Genomic DNA, 20,853 nt, shown 5'->3' on the forward strand with positions numbered 1-20,853 from the left:
AAGCGCAGAACATGAAGAAGGCACTACAAGGTCTGTTCTAGACTGCTAACAGCCTTATGGGATTTCAATTCAATACTAAACTTCAGGTACAGCCACCTGAGGTCAGTGGGAGAAGCCATTAGCACCCGATCTCTATGTGAATGAGATCATCCAAGAAACATGGGATGGAACAGGAGGTGGAACGAGCCATTCAATCCCCCAAGTCCCCAGTCTGGAGACAGAAATACCACTCAGAGAAAAATAGGTAAGTTTCAGCTTGCAATGGGCTCTTTTTGCTTCACTCAAGTGCTGTGGGATTTATTCCCACAGTAAGACAGCCACGCTTTTCTTCATAAATATGAAATTTCCTTTTCTTAACAAATTCATTCTAAATTTAGACCCCAAGTGAATTTTAGGAAGAAAGACAATGATAGATGAAATTAAATAATTTAAAATTCATTAATGGGAACAATACAAGCTCATCAAAATATGGTATTTCAGAAGGCAGACACTAATTACTTTGGGTGGTTGCTAGTCATCCGCAGGTTACTATCAGGCAGAGAAGGCAAGGAAGCTACCTTTGAGGAAAGCAGGCTGTGAAAAAGAGAGAAGGGACAGTCTCGCTACTCCCAGGACTGCTTTCTGTGCTCTCAAGGTAATGCTACTTCATGGCACTGGTGCCTTCAGGGTACCAGCCAGTGGACCTTTACAGTTCCTGCAGAGTCTCAGTTGGCTTAAAGATGACCAAATTCACAGAAAAACAGCAGCATAACACTGAGTGGCATAGGAGCCTCACTTCTTACCAATGTTACTGGCTTCCCTGCTACAAAATTCAATCTACAGGACAATTCCAGTTACCAGCATTACAAATGGTATCATCATGGAAAGGCATAAAACTCAGTATTCTACAAAACCCTGTCCTCCCCAATGTGGCCTATAAATACAGGGAGCTGAAAATTAAACAATACTGAGCCAGTGCTCAGTAGATATCCCCAGGAAACAAGCTAAAGAGAGGGTTTGGATGAAGTGGGCTTTCAGTGGACCCTAAAGATGAGGGAACATTTGTCTCACCCTTCCTCATGATGGGTTACTTATCTTCATTATTACTGAAAATAAGGCTTAGGAAATACAGCTGACAACTTAGGCCTAGTTTGATTATCTGGTAACAAGCAGTCTCACACATTCTGTTTTCATCATTTCCTGAGTAGGAATGGGTTCAGTAGCCTAGTGGTAGGAACAAGGACTCTCATCGCAACCAGACCTGAATTTGAGTCCTAGATCAACATGGGAAAATAGGTTAACTGTCTAGCCCTAATCACCACATTGTGCCATGTGAAATGAGCCAAAGATGCAACACTTAGTGCTCTGATCACAGAAGACCAAATGCTGAACGATTGTATTCACAGGATGGACTAAGAACAGGAAACACCAGGGAGACAGGTGTTTGCCAGGGGCTGGGGGAGAAAGAAGGGAAAGTTAGTGTTTAATTGTGTATGATTTCAGTTTGGGGAGACGAAGAAAAGATCCAGAAGAATGGTGGCAGTGTGAATATATTCATGCCATTGAATTGCATGCTTACAGATGTTGGAAATGCTTGTTTTATGTTATGCATTTTTTACCACAATTTTAAAGAGTCAAATTGACTCAAAATAAATGATGAGAATAATAATCATCCACAACAATGATGCTTTAATTGTTCATATTTAGTTCTAGTTCAGATATCCTAGTTAAAAAATTAAGAGGCTAATTTTAAAAAACCTAGTCCTAAGAGCAGAAGAGAAAAGAAACCATGTCTCTAAGGGAGTGCTCACGTCACAATCGCTTACTGAGGAATGTGATTTTCTTTCGTTGCCAAGACAGCAACTGTTGCTGTGGAAACCACACAAAAACAGGGATACTTAACTGAAACAAACTCCACTTACCTGCACAAAGATGCCCTTGCTCTTATACTCCTCATGGAGGCACTGAGAGAAGAAATCTACAAAAGCCTAGGAGGGAGGTGGGAGTGAGAAAGAAAACACATATAATATATTACATCAATCTGCCTGGAGCGTAGCCATGGAAACAACAAAATAATAAATTAACCATTTAACACTACTGTTTCTAGTCATTCCTTTCATTTCAAATGCAGAAGAGATAAAAATACCTTAACAACTCAGGAGGTTTTTCTACCATAAATGACATTATTTTACCAAATTCAATATTTAACCAATTTTGATTTAATAAAAGGTTCCCCACATACAGAAAATTATTTCCCCCTCAAAAGAAAAAAAATCATTATATAACAAAGGATGTACTTCCACTCTCTACTTGCTGCTCAAGCAGAAACCCAGAGTGAATTCTGTTCAGTTCTGCTTTGCTGCTGGGTCCTGTGACACAGCATGATTTGAGACATGAAGGTGAGAGCCCTCTGATAACACAACTGTAAATTCATCTGTAAATGGTGCAAGCTATTTTTCAAATGTGGATGCAGTATCAGGCTTAAAATGCCAAGTTTAACGACAACCCAATGAAGGTCTCCATTGGCAACAGTCTACCTCCATGAGAACACACCAGATAATGGAATTAACGTAAGATATGTCAACATGTTGACAGTATGTTCTAGCCATAGAGAAGGTAGGCAGATTAGGGGCTGTCAGGCTGTGCCAAGTCTCAGAAGACTGATTTTTCTCAAGAGGAGGTGTGTTTTGCACTTTCCCTTCTCTGCCATACTATAAGTTCTTTTTTTTTTTCTTCAAGTTGGAGCCTGTCCTAGAACTTGGTCTGTAGACCAGGCTGGCTTCGACTCACGGAGATCCACCTGCCTCTGTCGCACGAGTGCCGGGATTAAAGGCATGCGCCACCAATGCCTGGCTTACTATAAGTTCTTACTATGTATTATGATTTGCCTATTTTCCCCTAAAGGCTTACTACTTTAAAACAACTAAATGGTTGTTCTTTTCTCTTCAGAAATATTTTCCATGCTTCAATGAAGTATATAGTTGGGGCTACTGACCTGTAGACAGCAGAAGATGTAGTCTAAATTATTAACCTAGCAGTAATATAAGGAAGTGAATGTCAAGGCTGTATGATGACAGAGTATACAGTTCTGGAAAATTCCTATCACACTCTAGAAGTGACAGCATCTATGAATTCTGGATAACGTGGCAGAATATTCACACTGCCATTGGTCTATTTCTTGTCTGCTGAATTTATGTGTGGTACTAGCAGGATGCATGCCCTTGTTGTGTGAGGTTGACTTGTTTATGTTACCAATACTCTGACTTTAGACTCATTAGTATCAGGTTCTATCAATTGGACAGACTGGCTTAGGCTAGGTCTCTATGGAAAGCATAAACGTCCTTGTTAAAACCAACAAGCAACCAGGGAACAAAAACAGTGGCTGTGATACTCCATAAGTCTACATCCATCTGTGGTATTCCAGAAACCCATGTGGGGCATCTTCTTGTCCTTCTTAGTCCACTGGAAAACTACCAAGCATAGCATTTCAACAACAAAGTTGACTATGTTAACTGCTCAGACTAAAAATCACAACTCAGCCTTATACTGACATATTTACTGCAATGCTTTTCACCTTGGTTGCAGAGTAAATGGTCAAGAGTGGAATTGGGAGCATGCCAGTGGCAGATGAAATGTTGACAATCACCCCTTTAGACCTAGAATTGAAAACACACCATGTAAACACATTTGCTTTTGAATTATAGTCAAGACAGAAACAGAGCAAGCAGGCTGCTGCTACACGTCTCCCTGCATCTCATGAGCACGTGGTATGTCTGGCCAGTGAATGAAGCATAATTCAATGAACTAAAAATAGCTCTTCTTTACAATGAGCTCATTTCCCAGTTTTAGTAATCCAAAGCAGGACTGGATCATCTAGTTAGTCTCTTTTAGTTGCCTCTATACTTTCTAGAGTCCTCTGTGGCCACAATATCAAAAATTCTCACTTACGTAGTGGGGGATGTAGTTTAGTGGTAGAATGCTTGATTAGTCCATGTGGAGAGGGCATTGAGGTCAATCCCAGCAGAGAAAAAGTAAACTAACACCCACACAGACACCTCTGCTCTGACACATTGTTACACTGCCTACTGCAACAGTCCATTATGTATTGTAAACACTTTCCTTTCAACAAAGTTTTGAGCTTCTAGACACCAAAGCTCACTTTTGTCCACACACAATCAAGTATTTCATAAACTTTTATAACAATGGATGACATCTTTATAACTTAGCTAGGCTGTGAATATTTGGACAAAGAGCTAATTTGAAAATTATATTTCTGTACTTTATTAACTACATTGTATTGCCAAAAGACAAAGTTCAACATCTTCCTGTTTTTTAGAGACTATTGAAAGTTAAGAGACTGACTACTAGAAATTTCTGTTTTCACAAATAAATGAAATCAGCTTGTGAAAAACAACGCTGTAAACACCCCAGTTGTCAACAAGCATAGATGAATTATGACTTTAGAAATATGAACACTAGCTACCAACTTATTCTCTCAAATGCATGCTTCTCAAAGGCACACTGGGAATAGAACCCAGGGTCTTACCCATTCTGGGCAAGTGCTCTACTAATCGACCTACACTTCAGCCCAGCCCCTCTTCCCTGGCTACTGAAACCTCACCCCACCCACCTCTGGTTCACACCTCAGTTTCTTCCCTTCTACACAGTCTGCTGTTGTTCTCTGTCTGGATTTCTGTTCCTAAGTTCTGTTTATTTTTGTTTTTGTTTTCCCTTTCTATTTCATGGAGGGAGGAGAACTCTAGACCGCTTTTATGTAAAACAGCACAGCAAACATGATTAAATGGCATATATGAGCTATTTTAGAATAAATCTAAAAAGAAATAATCCCCAAAGGTCACCATTCCATCTGTCAGTCTTTAGGCAAGATGCCACTGCAACTATCAAAGGGAAGTCTGGGCCTTCTGCTTCATTATGTGTCACCAGAGACTAGTCAGTTGTTTAAAAACAGAAGTCCTTATTAGTAACACACACTTTCCTAAATAGTGAAATTCACTAACATCTTGGTGATAAAAATAAAATTTCAAATTTAAGAATGATATTAAGTTTTTTTCTTTAAGGTAGAAGGGACTAATGTATTAGTTACATCATCCTTATATTGTTATCTTATTTTTAAGGCAAAAAGAGATTTTTTTTAAAAATCAGGAGTTAGAACTCAGCCCTTTTAGATAAAAGAAAATGATAAATTAGCAATAAAAACTTAGTCATTTCATTTTATACACCTATAAGAAATTCCTTTGATGAAAGTGGAACAAAACAATTTTTTATTATAATCAAAGATGGTTCCCTTGATAAAATACAATAATAACTATGTCTTCAAAATTACCATGTTAGGGTGTTGAAAGTGTTCCTGAATTAGACTGCAGTGACAGCTGTCCAGCTCTGACTATGCTGAAAATGACTGGACCACGCAATTTAGACAAATGTGTAGTTTACATGTAAAATAAGTCAACAAATCTGTAAAACATGAGGAAAATCTGTTTATCTTAGAACATATAACCTTTAGGCTGGGTGAGTGCACAGAGCTGCGGCTACTCAGGCCTCCTGAGGAACAACTCCAACCTCACAATCACTCTCCATTACCCCTTAACCAGGAACTGCTCCATCCTCACCTATACACTGGAAGGTGGGAGAAAGCCTGTCTGAAGTAGATGCAGGTGATTCTGTCCCTGAAGCTGCAGCCTGCCACTTAGAGCCTGCTTAGAGCCAGACTGTTCTGTCACAACTCTGCTAGCTGTGGTGGCTGCATATACCCTTGAACCAAAGTCACATTTTTAATTCTGTTACTCACAAAATGATATACAGAGTTTAAGGTAAAGGTTTAATGCTATGGCTTCAACAGAGGAAAAGTCATTTGAAGATAATAAAAACTCTTTTCCCATTTTACAAAATAATATCAACAATCTAACATGTCACGATGATGAAGTCATTCTTTTACTTACTTCTTGAGGTAACTAAGATCTTTGTTTCTCAAATATTCTACTGTGATTGAATATTTCTAGGATTTGGAGAGATGGCTTGGCACACTGAATGTTACTGTAAAGACCTAGGTTCTGTCACCAGAACCCACATGGAAGCTCACAGCTATCTATAACCTCAGTGAAAAAGAATCAGTGTCTTTCTTGGCATATACATTGGCCTTTCTTTCTTTATTTTTAATTAAAAATAAATAAAAATCCAAAAGAAGAAAAATGAAGAGGAGAGAAGAAGAAAAGAAAGAAAATTACTAGTGGGTAGAGCTACCAGGTCAAAATTTGCAAGTACTTCATAAAAAATAAAGTATTTATATTTCAAACTACGTTAAAACATATTTAAGACTGTCAAAGTACTATATAAAATGAGAATGCACTAGATGTGAGTAGATAAACACACAGTCAACTCATATTTGTATCTGAAAGACAGCAGAGAAAGCACTCCACCTGCCAGTCTGTCAAACTGTTGGCAACATGCATATTTGTCTATCAAAGACCTTCCTATGACCCCCAATAACAGCACTAAAACCTCTCTCCTCCAAGGAAAAAATATTCTGTTTCATTTTGTTTGCATCCCAAATCCAACACTAATATTCCCTGTCACAATCTCTATAATGTATGTCCTCATGCAGAAGTGGGGGTAAACATTTGGGACAGGGGGGGCACAAAGGACTCATCTTTACAATTAACTACTTTGTCTAGCTCTAATACTCCATCTAAGCAGAATTAGTGACGTCAAACCAGTTTCCATGGTACAGCCGGGCTCATGACAACTCTGTTATATCAAGCAGAAGGGCAAAATAGGCTACGCTTAATTGCACACAGAGACAAACATAAGCCAAGCTGGTTAATCTCTCATTTTCTGGAGGCTTGGGAACAATGGAAGCACATTAAGAATTTCTGCTGAAGTTCTATTATTTTTTCTCAATATATGTTTTTATTTAAATTAGAAACGTGAATGTTTCACATGTCAGACCCAGCTCCCTCTCCCACCCCTCCTCCCTTGTCCCTTCACCAGCCCCCTAGCATCCCACCCAATCCCCACATCATTCTCCGTGAGGCCCTCCTTGGGGGGGGGGGATCTCTAAAGTCTGTCATTTCATCCAGGGCAGGACCTAGGCCTTTCCCCATGTGTCCAGGCTGAGAGAGCATCCCTCTATTTGGAATGGGCTCCCAAAGCTCATTCATAATGAAGTTCTATTATTGAAGATCCATGTTTCACATACTTCAACACCTTTCCTAGTTTGTTGTGACAACATCAACTAAACAAATAAAGCAACATTTTCTGTGATGCAATATTTTTAACTGATCACATTGTTTACTCACTAGCCATCATGTGATGGTGACTTGGAGGTACAGATTATTGAGGATCTACAAGAACTAAAATGCTGCAGAAACAAAGCAGAATGATCAACTCCACTTTAAGGACATGCCTCTTCATCTCCACAGTCACCCCCTTATTAGTCCTCCCAGAAGGCAATCAATAGGCTTGTCCAGTCCTGTAAAATTCAACAGCTTACAGTTTCCTTACAGCTGAGCTCTCTAGGATTCCCTTAGACTTGGGCAACGCCACCATGAGACTCCTTTGAATTGTCACCTGAATTAAAAAAAAATTGCCAGGCTTTGTTCTATAAATACCTCACTCTTCTGTCAGGGTCTTGTAGCATCCCTGTCCTCACTGTCCTCACCTCTATACAAATACTGTCGCCGTGGAGGAATAGTTTCCTTTGAAAGAGTCACTAATTCTGGCCTGACTCAGGACCGGAGCATTGCCCCACCCTGCAGCAGAGGGAAGAAGGAAGGGGAGCCAGAAGGTCAATCAGTGGAGATTGCTAACCAGACACAGAGTTGTGAAATACAGACTCCACCTCACGTCTTTACATTTCCACTACACATGAGAGAAGACAGAAATGCACTCTTGCAGGGTCATTAAAGAATTTTCTAAGCTTAGATGGAAAAACGGAAATTGGTGTAGACAGTTCTCTAATTGACTCCTAAGAACACAGAAAAACTATCAAAACAGAGCTCAATGTCAGAAAAGAATTGTGGAACATGGGGTCAGGCATACATTTAGAGACAGCAGTCAAATGCTCACACTATACAAATATTGCTTTGTTGAAGAAGTTTGCAAACATTTAACACATGAATGAGAATTACCTGCCCTAAAACACCATAACATGTCATAATTCCACCTTAAGCAGTACAATATGAAAGAGGCTATTTTTAGCCTTTCCATGGTTGTTATAGCAACCACCTCCCGGCTCCAGCTGTACACAATGTTTATAATTCCAGGGAAGTAGAGAGCAAGTTTCCTGATAATGTAATTATGCACTTTCTATATGTATGGTGATAATACATTAGTCTGATTATTGATACTTGTTTAGTGATGGTTGGTTATAGTTCTAGAAGGTTTGGACAAATCGTATGCCTTAGAGATAGAATCACTGAAAGGGAAGAGGGTAAAGAAACCAATAACAAAGGGCTCTTTCTAAAGGACAGTGCTTCATTCTAGCTGCTCTTTACACCTCCCCAAGGCAGCCTATTTCTATAGTAGTTTCCATAGGATTGGTATTCTCATTGAGTAACGCACTTAAAGACTGATGTTGGAGCCCCTAAATGGAAGGTGCCTGAGATTCCTGACGGACTAAGTAGAGAAATAAGGGGAAAATAAATCTTTACCCTGATAAGCCATGAAGTTATGGGTTAATCTATTACTGCAATCAGCACGTATTTACTAATATACTCACTAACTCCTAAAACTCCACTGGACATAAATGTTCCTTTTATCACAAAGTACTGATTAGTAAACTCCACACCACAAGCACCATTCCCCCTCCTCTGATCCCAGTTTTCCACAGCTTCTGTTGGCTTCTTAACTGCAGTTTTAAATTAACTTGATTTCTTAAAAGGCAAGGATTGAACTCATCTGGATTCTCCAAGCTAAGCTCTCCTGGATGAGCATGAATTCCCCTCTTCATGCTGTTCCTTCATATCCAGGGTCAGCTGTAACCAGTGGCATTGCCAAGTCAGAGATGGCCCTGAGTATCTACACCTGCCTCTGCATCATGTGCTTCATGGCCCCCCTTCTCATTGAGTCTTCCGCTGACCTAAACAGGGTGGAGTTACCTTCAATTAACGCAATACACTGTGCTTGTCATTGCATGCATCCAATACTTTCTGCTCCAGGAAATGACTTCATAGCCGTTATTTCCCTTTACATACTTTTCACCAATACACTTTTAAAATTTTTTCATAACACTTCTATGGCATACAACTTTGATTTCCTTATTATTTATTTATTCACTTATAGTGTTAGAGATAGAACCCAAGGCACGCTAGGCAAATGATGTAATACTGAGCCCCTACTCCAAGTCCAAAGATTTCTTTATAATGCCGTTTGCAGATCTCTAAACTCCAATTAAGACAGTGGCCAAATTTCATCCTTACTGGATTCTACTCCATCTCTCCTAATGTTCTGATACGGCTTGATTACTGCCATTTATTTTCATGTCCTACCTTTGGAAGCATACCCCGACTGTCAGTCAATAATCAGCTTGAAGGCTTTAAAGGGTAACTTTACTAAAGCAATCAAAATATACAACCAATACATGTAGAACAGAAATACAACAAACTTTGCTGAGAAAGTTTCTTAATAAGTCATTGAATGTGATCAACAAATGGACTTTCTATGCCACAGTTCCTCACCCACAAGGTAGAAAGAGGTACAACATATGGAGGGATTTGATATGCATAAACTGCATGCCTTGCTGATCTTTTAACAGAAGTGTGTCCTGGATTCTTCCCCTGTCAAAGCTGATGGAGTGCTAAATTATAATGACAAACTAGTCCAACATTCAAACCCAGCTCTCTTCAGCAGGTTTTCTTCGAATGCTTAGGCAACATTTAGATTCTTCTGAGAAGGAAACAGAATTTAGTTAAAATTTACACTCAGTGCTGTCTCACATGTGGAAATGCAACCACATATTTCTCAACAAAAGTGAAGACATTTAGGATATTCTACTGGCTCCCAATTACAACTGGAACATTGAAAAGACTAGTAGACTTTGCCTTTTCCTCCAAGAGTCAGTCTGACACCTGGTCACTTCACACCATGCCTTAGTCCCTCAAGCATTCGTTCTCACAGCAAGAATGAAAATACCAGAGGAACGCATCTTACTCCAGGACACTCTACCAATTTAGACTCTAAGTGGCTACAGCTTTAAGGAGGGATTCCAAGGAATATCCCAGGAACTCTATCCACCCCCTCAAAATAGCTGGCAATTGAGTTAGTGATGGTGACTCAGGCTGGCTTTTTAATCCTGATCTAGAGGAACCACCACAACCCTAGAGAGGGAAATAAAAAAGTCTAGTGGAAAAGGCCTCCTCCACCAATGACTCATGCTACACTGTGTGATTCGCCTGGTGCTAAGACAGAGTTAGGTTCATTAGTCACTTTAATGAAATTCTCAAAGAAAGGATTCTCCCTATAAATAATAATGAGCTCTGCATCCACAGTGTTTGTGTGTGAGCGTGTGACTCACCTTTCTACCATGCCAGGCAATACCAAGCGTGTCACCTGCAAGAAAAAACAAAACATTCATGATGGCTGAAGACATAGGCAACAAAAGAGTGAAGGCCACTCACCCACACCAAAGAGAAGGAAATCATGAATCCACTCATCACTCTACAAAGAGAAGCATATTTTACACATGCCATATAATTTTACTGTGCTAGGAATATATAAGGAGAGCATACTGGGAAAGTTTTCAGTGAACATGGCTAAGATTAGCCTTGTCTGAAAAATAAGGCTGATATGGGCACCTCAAATAACAAAGACTCTATGATAAGTGGACATCTAATAAGCCCTTCCCAGAAAAGATGAATGTTATTACATGTAACAACATCCCACATACCAAGATGAATTAGGTTTTCTAATATTAAGAGCTCAAACAACATTTTCTGATCAAAAAAGGCTTTGGGGAGGGAGAATGCTAGCAAATGACATTTGACAAATAGTAAGTGCATTCACTGTTTTCTGTGGTCCAGTTAGCCGTAAGTAAATGCATTCTTAACCTTAACACTTGTGGTCGTTATTGAGGAACAGTGAAAAGGTGACATATGCAGTTTAACAACTTCATAATTACTGGCAAAATGCATACAATGATGAGACATGCTGCTAGTGAACTGTCTGGGATAGTATTCTCCAAGAAAAGTTAGAAGTGTAATCTTTGTCAAGATGACCTCACAGTTAAACAAGTCTTGACTCAGCTTGGAGCAGTTCTTTAAGCAACACAAGAAGCTGAAATACTTGGTAAGCATAGACATTTTAAGCCTTTTATCTTGAATAATATCACACACCAATTAAAATGACAGCATTTTGATAAAAGATTGTTTTTCACAGAAATACTCTGAAGAAAAGGTCACTGAAGACTTTCGGCATTAAAGTGTGCTATGTAGGGGTACAAAGGTCAGCTCTAGAGATGGTCATGCACTCAATGAGTGAGCTCAAGCTATCACTATATCATAAAAAAACAAAACAAAAAAACCCAACCAATATCAGAGCAAAAGACTATCTTCAGAGTTTAGCAGAAACATTTCAACAGAAGTAAAGATTTGACCAAATCTTCTGGCCGAGATGAAAAAGGAGAAACTGTAAGAGCAAGTGCAGACTGGAACTTCCTATATCCCCTCCTTTTTACACAGTCTTTGTTTCACAGAACTCATAGGTCAGAAGGCAGGACAGTCAGCTGTCTTTCAGCATTTGTTCTTTCCTGAAGATGAAGTTTCAAAGCACATAATCTCTTTCCCACTCTTGGTACCTCCCATAAAAAACATGTTTTACAATTTCTCTGAAAACTGCATGTGGCCTATAACTATTTCATGAGAAGTAGGACACACAATGTCTTGGTCATGGACTCAGAAGAAGAAAATAGCCTGTCTTCTCCACCATCTTCGTCTTTATAGGTAGAATGAGGTAGGATGACAGGATAAGAGGCAAGATCCCTAATGATTGAGGAGCTACTGTGCAGCACTCTCAGCACCTGCTCCAGTAAGCACCCTGATCGCTACTTTCTCTGACTCCAACACATGACCCGTTTTGATTCTGATTATGTCCTGAAACTACTTCTGTTACAAGACTTAACCAATATCTCTTTTTGCTTGCTTTGCAGTGTTGGACATGAACCTTGAGGCCTTTGGCACATACTAAGCTGGTGTATGCCACTGCCCTAAAGTACCCAGCCCTTTAACCAAAATTCTAACTAGCAATATTGGTCATTTATGTTGGTAAAGAAGGACCAATGTTAACATTTTATGAACCCTCCCCAAAAGAACAGTCCCCTCCATTTTTCTCGATTTGCCTGATCCAAATCAAAATGTTGTTGAGCTTCAAACTAGATGTGATAGAACCAAGTCAAAGTAAGGCTGACTTCAGAGTCTGTTTTTCAATGCAGTTGCTTTCTCCTTTTCAGGTTAAACACAAATTTCAACTTTGCTGATGTGTTTCCCAAGATTTGTCTTTCCAGAGGCAAACAACAGCTGTTTAATACATAACCAATGAATGTTAAGGCAACTGTGGTGTGCACTCTGGCCATAATTTCAGTCCTTCTTATAACAATGTGACTGAGCTAGGTTCTTCTTCCCTAAAGTCCTAATATATTAAATGAAGATTTAAATACATGTTATTATATTCCTAACTTATAATAAAGATGTGTGAGAGACCCCACAAACAGCACAACACAGAGACCTCTGAAGGGACACTGGTGTCCCTCACAGTCATACTGCACTACCCTTTTAGCCTCCAATGCTACCCTTAAGCATGTGTGTCCCATAGTTTAGAACCAAGAATAGTAACACATTTCAAGATCATCCATTTCAACTGACCATACAGAAGTTTCTGGACAATTCTTCCAGTATTTTAAAAATATTTCATTTGGGAACTCCTTGGGGTAGTAGAATAATTCTAAGATTAGGTTGTCATAACTATTAACACTCTTTATATTTATCCAAAACAAACAAACAAAACTTGAATACTCAGAACAGAAGAATTTTACAAATTCATAAATTTTTAGGAGACCACTATAATTATGTGGCTAAGAAACAAGGAACTGGAATCATAAAGTACTCTTGATGTGACTTTAGCAAACTCAGAAGATAAAGACACTCTATAATATACTCTCTTCATATCAATCAAAGAGTCGGGAGCAACACCCATCCTTCTGTTTTATCTGCAGTCACCAGAGTGGGTAGAAGAACTCAGGACCCAAAACAGGATACCCCTGTGAGCAGACAGAGGACACTGGTGCTTAGGAATAGCAGCAGTTACAAAACAGGCAGAGCTTCATAGATTATGCTTTGGTTAAGTTATAAAAGCATAAGCAGGATTTCAGTGGGCAAAAAATAAATGCCAGGAGAAACTGAATGAAAAAAGGCAAACTGTGAGAAAATATGATGTATGCTATGGAATTCCAGACTTATTTGATAGGTTTAACAAATAACAAAATATAGAGATGTAAAATATATATACAACTGGTTAGATGTGTCATGTAGCTTGCATCTGTAGAAGACTTGATTGTGTCTGCCTGTGCATGTATGCATGTGCTTACACGTGCATCCATATATATTAAGGAAATGAGACCTGTCACCTGCATAGTAGCTATGTGGAGTCCAGCTGGTTAATACTTGCTGTAGCCTTCCTACACACATGGTGGTGTGCACGTGTATGAGTGAGATTTGTAGGCACCAATTAACCCGGAGAATTACCAGGCAAGCTCAACCAGAGTTTAACTTTTGGTTGGTATATTAGGGAGCTATAAATCAGAAACTATATTTTTCCTTTATGCCATATCATGCTTCTGTTCTAGATGAAAAATTATCCAGAAGATGGTCAGAAACAATGTGAAACCTCACATAATATAATCATACTTACAAAAGTATATCAACAACATGTTAATAATTAAATGCATTTTTGATGACCTTATATGTACTGACATAACTAAATATATTCTTTATAAATGTAAACTAAAATGAGAAGTTTGAGTAGCTCAACTTTACTTGGGCACATGTATACATATCATTTAAAAATGTTCAACATACAAGTCGACAGACTTAACTGTATTCACATTAAATTAAATTCTCTCTAACATGAGATTTACACAGGACTTAAGTCTCGTTTTACTTTCCATTTATTGACTAGTACCTTAATATATGGGTATCTATACCCATGTACCAAGCATGTTATGAAATCTCACTGTACATCTGCACTCCATTTCACAGCTCACATGGTGTTTCTGTGTTAATTCAACATGCTAATTTTAGACCATTTGTAGGTGATAATTACTGTGCCAGGTAGTTTGTTGTTTCTCTTTACATATTTCTAAAATGATATTATCACAACTTGTGAGTTTGGTGGTTAAGAATATTAGGCAAGTAATAATAGTAAACGTGACTTCTAGCCTTTTTTTCTATTCATTCGAGGCTGCCTGGACAAATGCACAGAAAGCAATTTTAATTCCATTCTGTGGTGGTTTGAATGAGAATATCCCCTATAGGCTCATGTATTTGAACACTTACTCCCCTGTTGGTGCTGTTGTTTGAGGAGGCTTAGGAGGTATGGCATGTTGGAGGAAGTATGTCACAAGAAGCAGCTTTGAGGGTTTAAATGACTGTGCCATTTCCAGTTTGCTCTGGGTATGGTTCAAGCTGTGAACTCAGGCTAAGAATTCACTGGCCAGCCCTTTATGTCACACTTTCATACAATGATGGATTCTTACTCCTCTGGAACTATAAGCTCAAATGAATTCCTTCTTCTATTAGTGATGCCTTGATCATGGTGTTTTATCACAGTAACAGAAAAGTAATACAGTTTTCCCCAATTGGATGGAAGTTACCACAACAGAACTTTTATGATAATGACAGCTTCAAAGATTGTAGGAAAAAGGTGTTTCATAATTACACATATACATTTTTAGTAATGTTTTCATTAATACACATTACAAAATAAGACAAAGACACTTTAAAGTCTAAAAAGTTAATACACATCGTCTCACATGTAGCTCTAGTATCACTTCGTAAGTGGCATATAGTACATAAGTGTACATAGATACATGAATGACTTCTTAACAGCTTAAGTTTGAATTTCTAGGAGGAAGCCACATATTCATTTTCAAGAGTGAAATATTTACTTGTACAGATTATTTATATTTTGCCTAGGAAAGAAATATGAAGTTCATTTACCTCATACAAAATCATAATCAGTATTATTAAGTCACTTAGTTGAGATCCATAACCCAAAAATAAACTGGCTGGCCTAGAAAATCCTTGAAAATGTTGTATTAAAATGTAGCCATCTGTGGCCAGGATTATACAGGATTTATTTTCTTCTTAGTGCTCATATAGCTTTCAAATATTTTTGGTAACAATCTTGCAGTGTTTTTATAATTAGTAAAGTCCTCACAATTTTATTTCTTAAAAAAAAAAAGAAACAAACAAACAAAACTGCCAAAGCCTAATATGACGATTTTTTTCTTTATTTTTACAGCAGCAGTCCCTGCTGATAAAAGGAACCTACAGGCCCAGGTGGCTGTCTAGGTGTTCCCACTCTTTGGTATGGAAATTAATATAATACACATTTCTATACTACTCAGTCTCTGGGACTTGGTCATTTGTTCCAGCACTCCTATAATGCTCAAAGGCTCTCCCTAGTGAAAAAAATTGTAAAAATATTCAAGAAGCCAGACGACGCTGTGCATGGCTTTAATCATAGTACTCAAGATGCTGAGTCACAATCTTGAGTTCAATGTTAGCCTGGTCTATACCAAATTCAAGCCCAGCCCAAGGTACATAACAGGGTCCTATCTCAAAAAAAGATCAACCAATCAAACTTGAGACACTTTTTAGAATAAAATCTGTGTCACTACTTACTACATGTGACTAGGGAATAAAGTAGAACAAGTTACCTCAGAATATAGGCTCAGCTTCATGAATCCAGGCTTTTCATGAGCAAAATTAGGACATCTCCCATAGTCACTTTGTTCACCTCTGCCCTAACTCTACCTCCAAAGAAACCTATTTAAATCAATCAAGTCTGGATTTAGATAACTGAGAGATGGACCCGTACAATTTAGAAAGAAACAGTTCCTTACATACAAAAATCTGAACCAAGTGTTCAACTGAAATAATGAACAACAACAAAAATCATAGTATAGTTGTGAAAAGAATTAACAATAATGTTCTATAATCCCCTCACATTTTGAGAAACGAGATGAGAACTCTACTGGAAACTACACCAGAATGACATAGCACATACTTCCTTTGGCAAACTGTATAATTTGAGCGCCATGGAGGTGAGGAAGTGAGAACACAGCTTAATTAGAAATTCTTAGAATCTCACCTGTATAACTAACAGAGTATTTACTGCACAGGGGGTGGGAAGCTTAATTAGATACAGTTTTTAAAGCACTCTGCAATCTCTAAGTATTATTTGATTTTGCCTTTTCTTGGTGCTTAAGTCTTTGAGGAAGTTCAGAGTTCTCTTAGTCTGGAATGATGCCCTAGGCCATAAATAGAGCTTTTCCTTGTCCAATAAATCCCACTTTGATCTACAAAAATAATATAAGAAAAGGGGAAAAAAATTCCCCAGAACAGACAATTGACAATTGCTGGTTAACAATGTTAAACCTAAAGTCCTAATTTCTGCATTCTAAACAAAGATTATAAAGAATTATAAAGATTATAAAAGAATGAGCAGCAGCATCTGGTGTAAATACTTGTATTATTCCCCCCTCCAAAAAATAAGAAAAGTGACAGATATTGAAAGGAGAAAATGATTCCTAAAGTTTACACATATGAAAGGCATTTTCCTATGAACTAGGTTCACTATGAGCTAAAGAAAACCTCAAAATCAATCTGTAAGGGTGTCTTCATTTTTGGAAGAAAGCTGTGGAAGAAGTGCTGTGCTGCATTTTGGAAATACTTTGCCTCCACTGTGTCTGAGGCAGCCCGTTACAGCTATCACTAAAGGCTAAAGGTACCAGTAATTTGAACATTTTAAGTAGCAAGAGGGACAGTTAGCTTCAAAATGAATAGGAATATCCAAGTTAATTCCAAGAAAAGCCACAATGGGGCTTTTCATCCAGAAAAGGCCTTAGATGGGGGAATCAGTATTGAAGGACACATCATACTTAGGATTTATTAATTAATTTCCTAATGTTATCTGGGAGCAGAATATCAGGATATATTTCTAGCAAATTCCTAAATTAAATACAGTTAGAGAGAGGAACAAAATTCTTCTCAGAGATTTCCTAACTAATGCTCCCCCTACTGGTGCTGTTACCTACTTGAGGCATATCCACGTAAGAAAGAAAATGAGCTTTTTGGTGCTTTCCACCCTTTCACTATTCATCCAAATATTTACATCGTGGGTAAAGCACCTCATCTTAGGCACTTTTGGTAACTGGCCTAAAATGAAGACATGGTGTCACAGCAGGAGAAAACAGCTTTTCAAAAGTGTGTAACCAGGGCTTTGAGGGTAGCAGGAAGTTCAGGCAATATTGTTTTGATGTCCCTCACCTGAAAAAGAGAGACAGCCACCTCGCAAGGTTCTCTTTGGGTTTCAGAGAATCACAAGAATGGGAGATGTTCTAAATGTTTGTGTCTCCACAAAGCTCATAGGTGGAGACCCCAACAGTACGATTGGGACTGATGTCCTTACAGAAATCTGATGAAGCCTGTTTACTTCCCTCTTCACCATGTGAAGAGGACACAGGAAGAAGGCACCAGAAGCTATGAGGAATGGGTCCCTCCATCTTCAGGCACTGATTCTATTAGCAACTTGATCCTGAACTTTTCACCCACCCAAACTGTGAGAAAAACACATTGGTTCTTCATATTTAACATAGTCAGAGATATTTTTGTTGTTACAACAGCTGCAAATGAACTAAGACAGGAGTTGACTTGGTCCAAGCCACTCAGCTCCTTCAAGTTCACTAAGCAGCTGCTCAGTTTGAGTAACCTGAAGACCTGGAGTCATTTGGAGGGGAACCCACACTCATACTTCTACAAGCACTGGCCACACAAGAGAGAGAAGCAGGGCTGCTGTGATCTAGAGAAGTCAGGCATTAATGGCTCACATACCCACTGCTATGCAGCTCCTGAGGTCTGTGTCACGTGATTTCCAGATCCACCCCCCCCCCCAGAAGCTATAAATCTGAATGTGAAGTTCTCTGGTTTTGAAAACTGAATCAACCAAAACATGCTGGTAAGCCATATCCAGCCATAGACCATTGCCTGTAACCTCTGACCTAAGAAATTCTCACAATTTTCCTTCACCTGACCCTCGTTCACCCTTGAGGGTCGTACTTTATTCAGTGATTCTTTAAGAACCAGAAGTTCTCATTTTTAAAATGCACTCATCTGTAGGAAAAACATCAGCTGAGTACTGCTTAGCATAAGGCAGGGAACAAGTGGGACACAGTGCCAATGTTCACAGTGCCAATGCTCATGTATAAACAGCTCCATGCTAAGAACTGCAAAGTGAAAGGAAGCCATGCAGTGTGCCACGGGCCCATGTGACTCCAAGCCTAATAGTCTAGAAGAGACACATACATGTCCCTGTCACTCCAGCCCTAACAAGACAAGATTTCCAGTTCTACACTGGTTGAGTGTTTGACAAAGGAACACACAACTTCTTACTCTCTTCTTGAGATTACTCCTTTCTATTCCTCAATAAAGCAAATACCACAATTAACAGCATTTACTCAAGTGGATGTGTTCATAAATTTTACCACCATACATTTTCTTCTCTGTTCTAAGGAAGGTAACTAAGGTTAGAATATTCCCTCTGTTAGGATGGAAGCCTTGATTTTTCCAACTTGTGTCTTATTTACCAAGACCAGTAGGAGCTTCAGGGGTGAGGACCATTGGAAGGAATGTTTTTGCTTCCTTTAGGCAGGGGCTGTGAGTAGGGTTATACTATATAGACAGTGTTCTCAGTATTCTAGGATGGAAATCCCAATAGGCACAAAACAGGAACTATTTGACAAGAGGTGGTTCAATATCCTCAAGTTTGTCTCTAAATCACACTATTTCTGGAGTGATGGTCTTTGTTCTTATGAGGTTTATCTGAGATTTTAGTCACAGAACAACTGAAACTGGGGGAAACACGGCCTGGTAGGATTCTTCTTCATCTGTCATACTGTCCATCTTTACAGAACTTCTGCCACTTAGCTGCAGGAGAGGGAACAAAAACAAGGCTAAATCTAATCCTGAAAGGACCCAAGAGCAACACTAGAAAAGCAAGCAACAAGGCTTTATAATGAAGCAAAGACTAATAAAGTGAGGCACACAGAGAAAGCCCAAGCCACTGGACAAGGTTCAAAAGTGAAGCAACCAGGGCTGGAGAGAGGGCTCAGTGGTTAAGACCACTAACTGCTCTCACAAAAGACCTAGGTTTGGGTTCCCAGCCCCCATATGGTGGTTTACAACCATTCAGTGGGGTCTGGGACCACACTACTCCAGTTAATATTTTTTCTCCAACATTCTCCTGGATCACCTCATTACCCAGTGATGGCCTGAAATTCCTTTGAATCCAGGATTATTTTACTATTATAATGCAGGGCTTACATGATTTATACAATCACCTGACCCACTCATGCAGGGCAGGAACACATGAATCTTTCAACAAGATTAGAGGCTCTACCTCTAATTTTGAGCATGAACCCCAAACAACATGGCAAGCTGATCTCCCCAACATCTCCTGGTACCTCTATAAAGGTACCTTATCATTTGGTAAAGACATGAAAACAATGAGCCTGATGGTGAAGAGAGACTGCTCCAATCTTACCGAATACACTTATTGAAGCTTCAGGCTAGACACCTGTGCCTTAGTTCTCCCCCCCGATGCCTAACCACCAGAAAACCTAAGATCCTATAGACAAACCAGTCTTCATCTCCTTTTAAGTTACCTCAAGGCTCACAGAAGTCATTCTGGCCTTGACAAAAATGCAATCAGTTAAAGAACAATAGGTACAAGTCATTGAAATAGCTTCTGGGGCAAATCACAGCATCATAAGACTAAACTCAGTCACACACACAAAGCTTGAACACAGGGAATGCCCTTCCTCAATATAACTAAGATAAACATATATGCCATAGAAAACTGAAATACTCTATCATTCTACCACTAGCACTGTCTCACAATACACTGGATTCGGCAGCTCTCCATGGTTCTCTATCTGTTGAACACCCAAGTTCCTATACAAGCCTGATCTCATGTCCTCTTCCACCTCTAGGTTTACCACAGTTCACTGATGACTCTCATTGCTCCAATCAAACCATTTTCACATCTCCATTATACCAGGGAGGCAATTTATTGATCTTAACCACAGTATAACAAAACAAACCCAACTGTGCACCATGGAATTCTGAATGCTTTTCCATTCAAAGTTTACATCACAATGATATAAAAGTTTAGATTCATACTTAAGACTGACTAAAGAATGATTATTCAACTTATTGAGGAAGTATTTTAAACAGTAAATTCCCTTAGCGCTTTTAAAATAGGATCTGGTCTATAAAAGAAGGTTTGTATAAATTTTAAGCTTATATCCAAATCTTCTACTGGTGATGCTTCCCCTCAGGATGGTTCACAAGTGCTTAAAAAATGAACATCCATGTCCATGAAGCCAGTTCATGGGAACCAGCTTACATATGCCAACTCAAAATGAGAATGGGGAAGAGGAAGAATAAAGAGGGAGAGATAAGCGTGTAACACACCAATATCCCATTACTAGTTCCCCCTCTCTTCTCTTAAGATAGGGGTTCACTATGTATGTCAGGCTAGTATCAAACTCCTGTTTCTCCTGCCTTAGTCCCCCAAGTCCTGGGA

At 39.0% G+C, this 20,853-nt stretch overlaps 1 protein-coding gene across 1 annotated transcript in view; it reads right to left on the bottom strand.

The window, feature by feature from the left end:
- Hsd17b12 (hydroxysteroid 17-beta dehydrogenase 12) overlaps window positions 1-20,853 on the bottom strand; it is a 130,430-nt gene that overhangs the window by 10,978 nt on the left and 98,599 nt on the right. The window contains exons 7-9 of the mRNA XM_040745905.1: window positions 10,511-10,545; window positions 3,554-3,635; window positions 1,902-1,967 (exon numbers count right to left, since the gene is read on the bottom strand). Of these exons, the coding sequence (XP_040601839.1) occupies window positions 1,902-1,967; window positions 3,554-3,635; window positions 10,511-10,545 (183 nt within the window). The remainder of the gene's footprint in view (window positions 1-1,901; window positions 1,968-3,553; window positions 3,636-10,510; window positions 10,546-20,853) is intronic.

Source organism: Mesocricetus auratus, unplaced genomic scaffold (genome assembly GCF_017639785.1).
Source record: "Mesocricetus auratus isolate SY011 unplaced genomic scaffold, BCM_Maur_2.0 Super-Scaffold_100004, whole genome shotgun sequence".
Classification (NCBI taxonomy): Eukaryota; Metazoa; Chordata; class Mammalia; order Rodentia; family Cricetidae; genus Mesocricetus; species Mesocricetus auratus.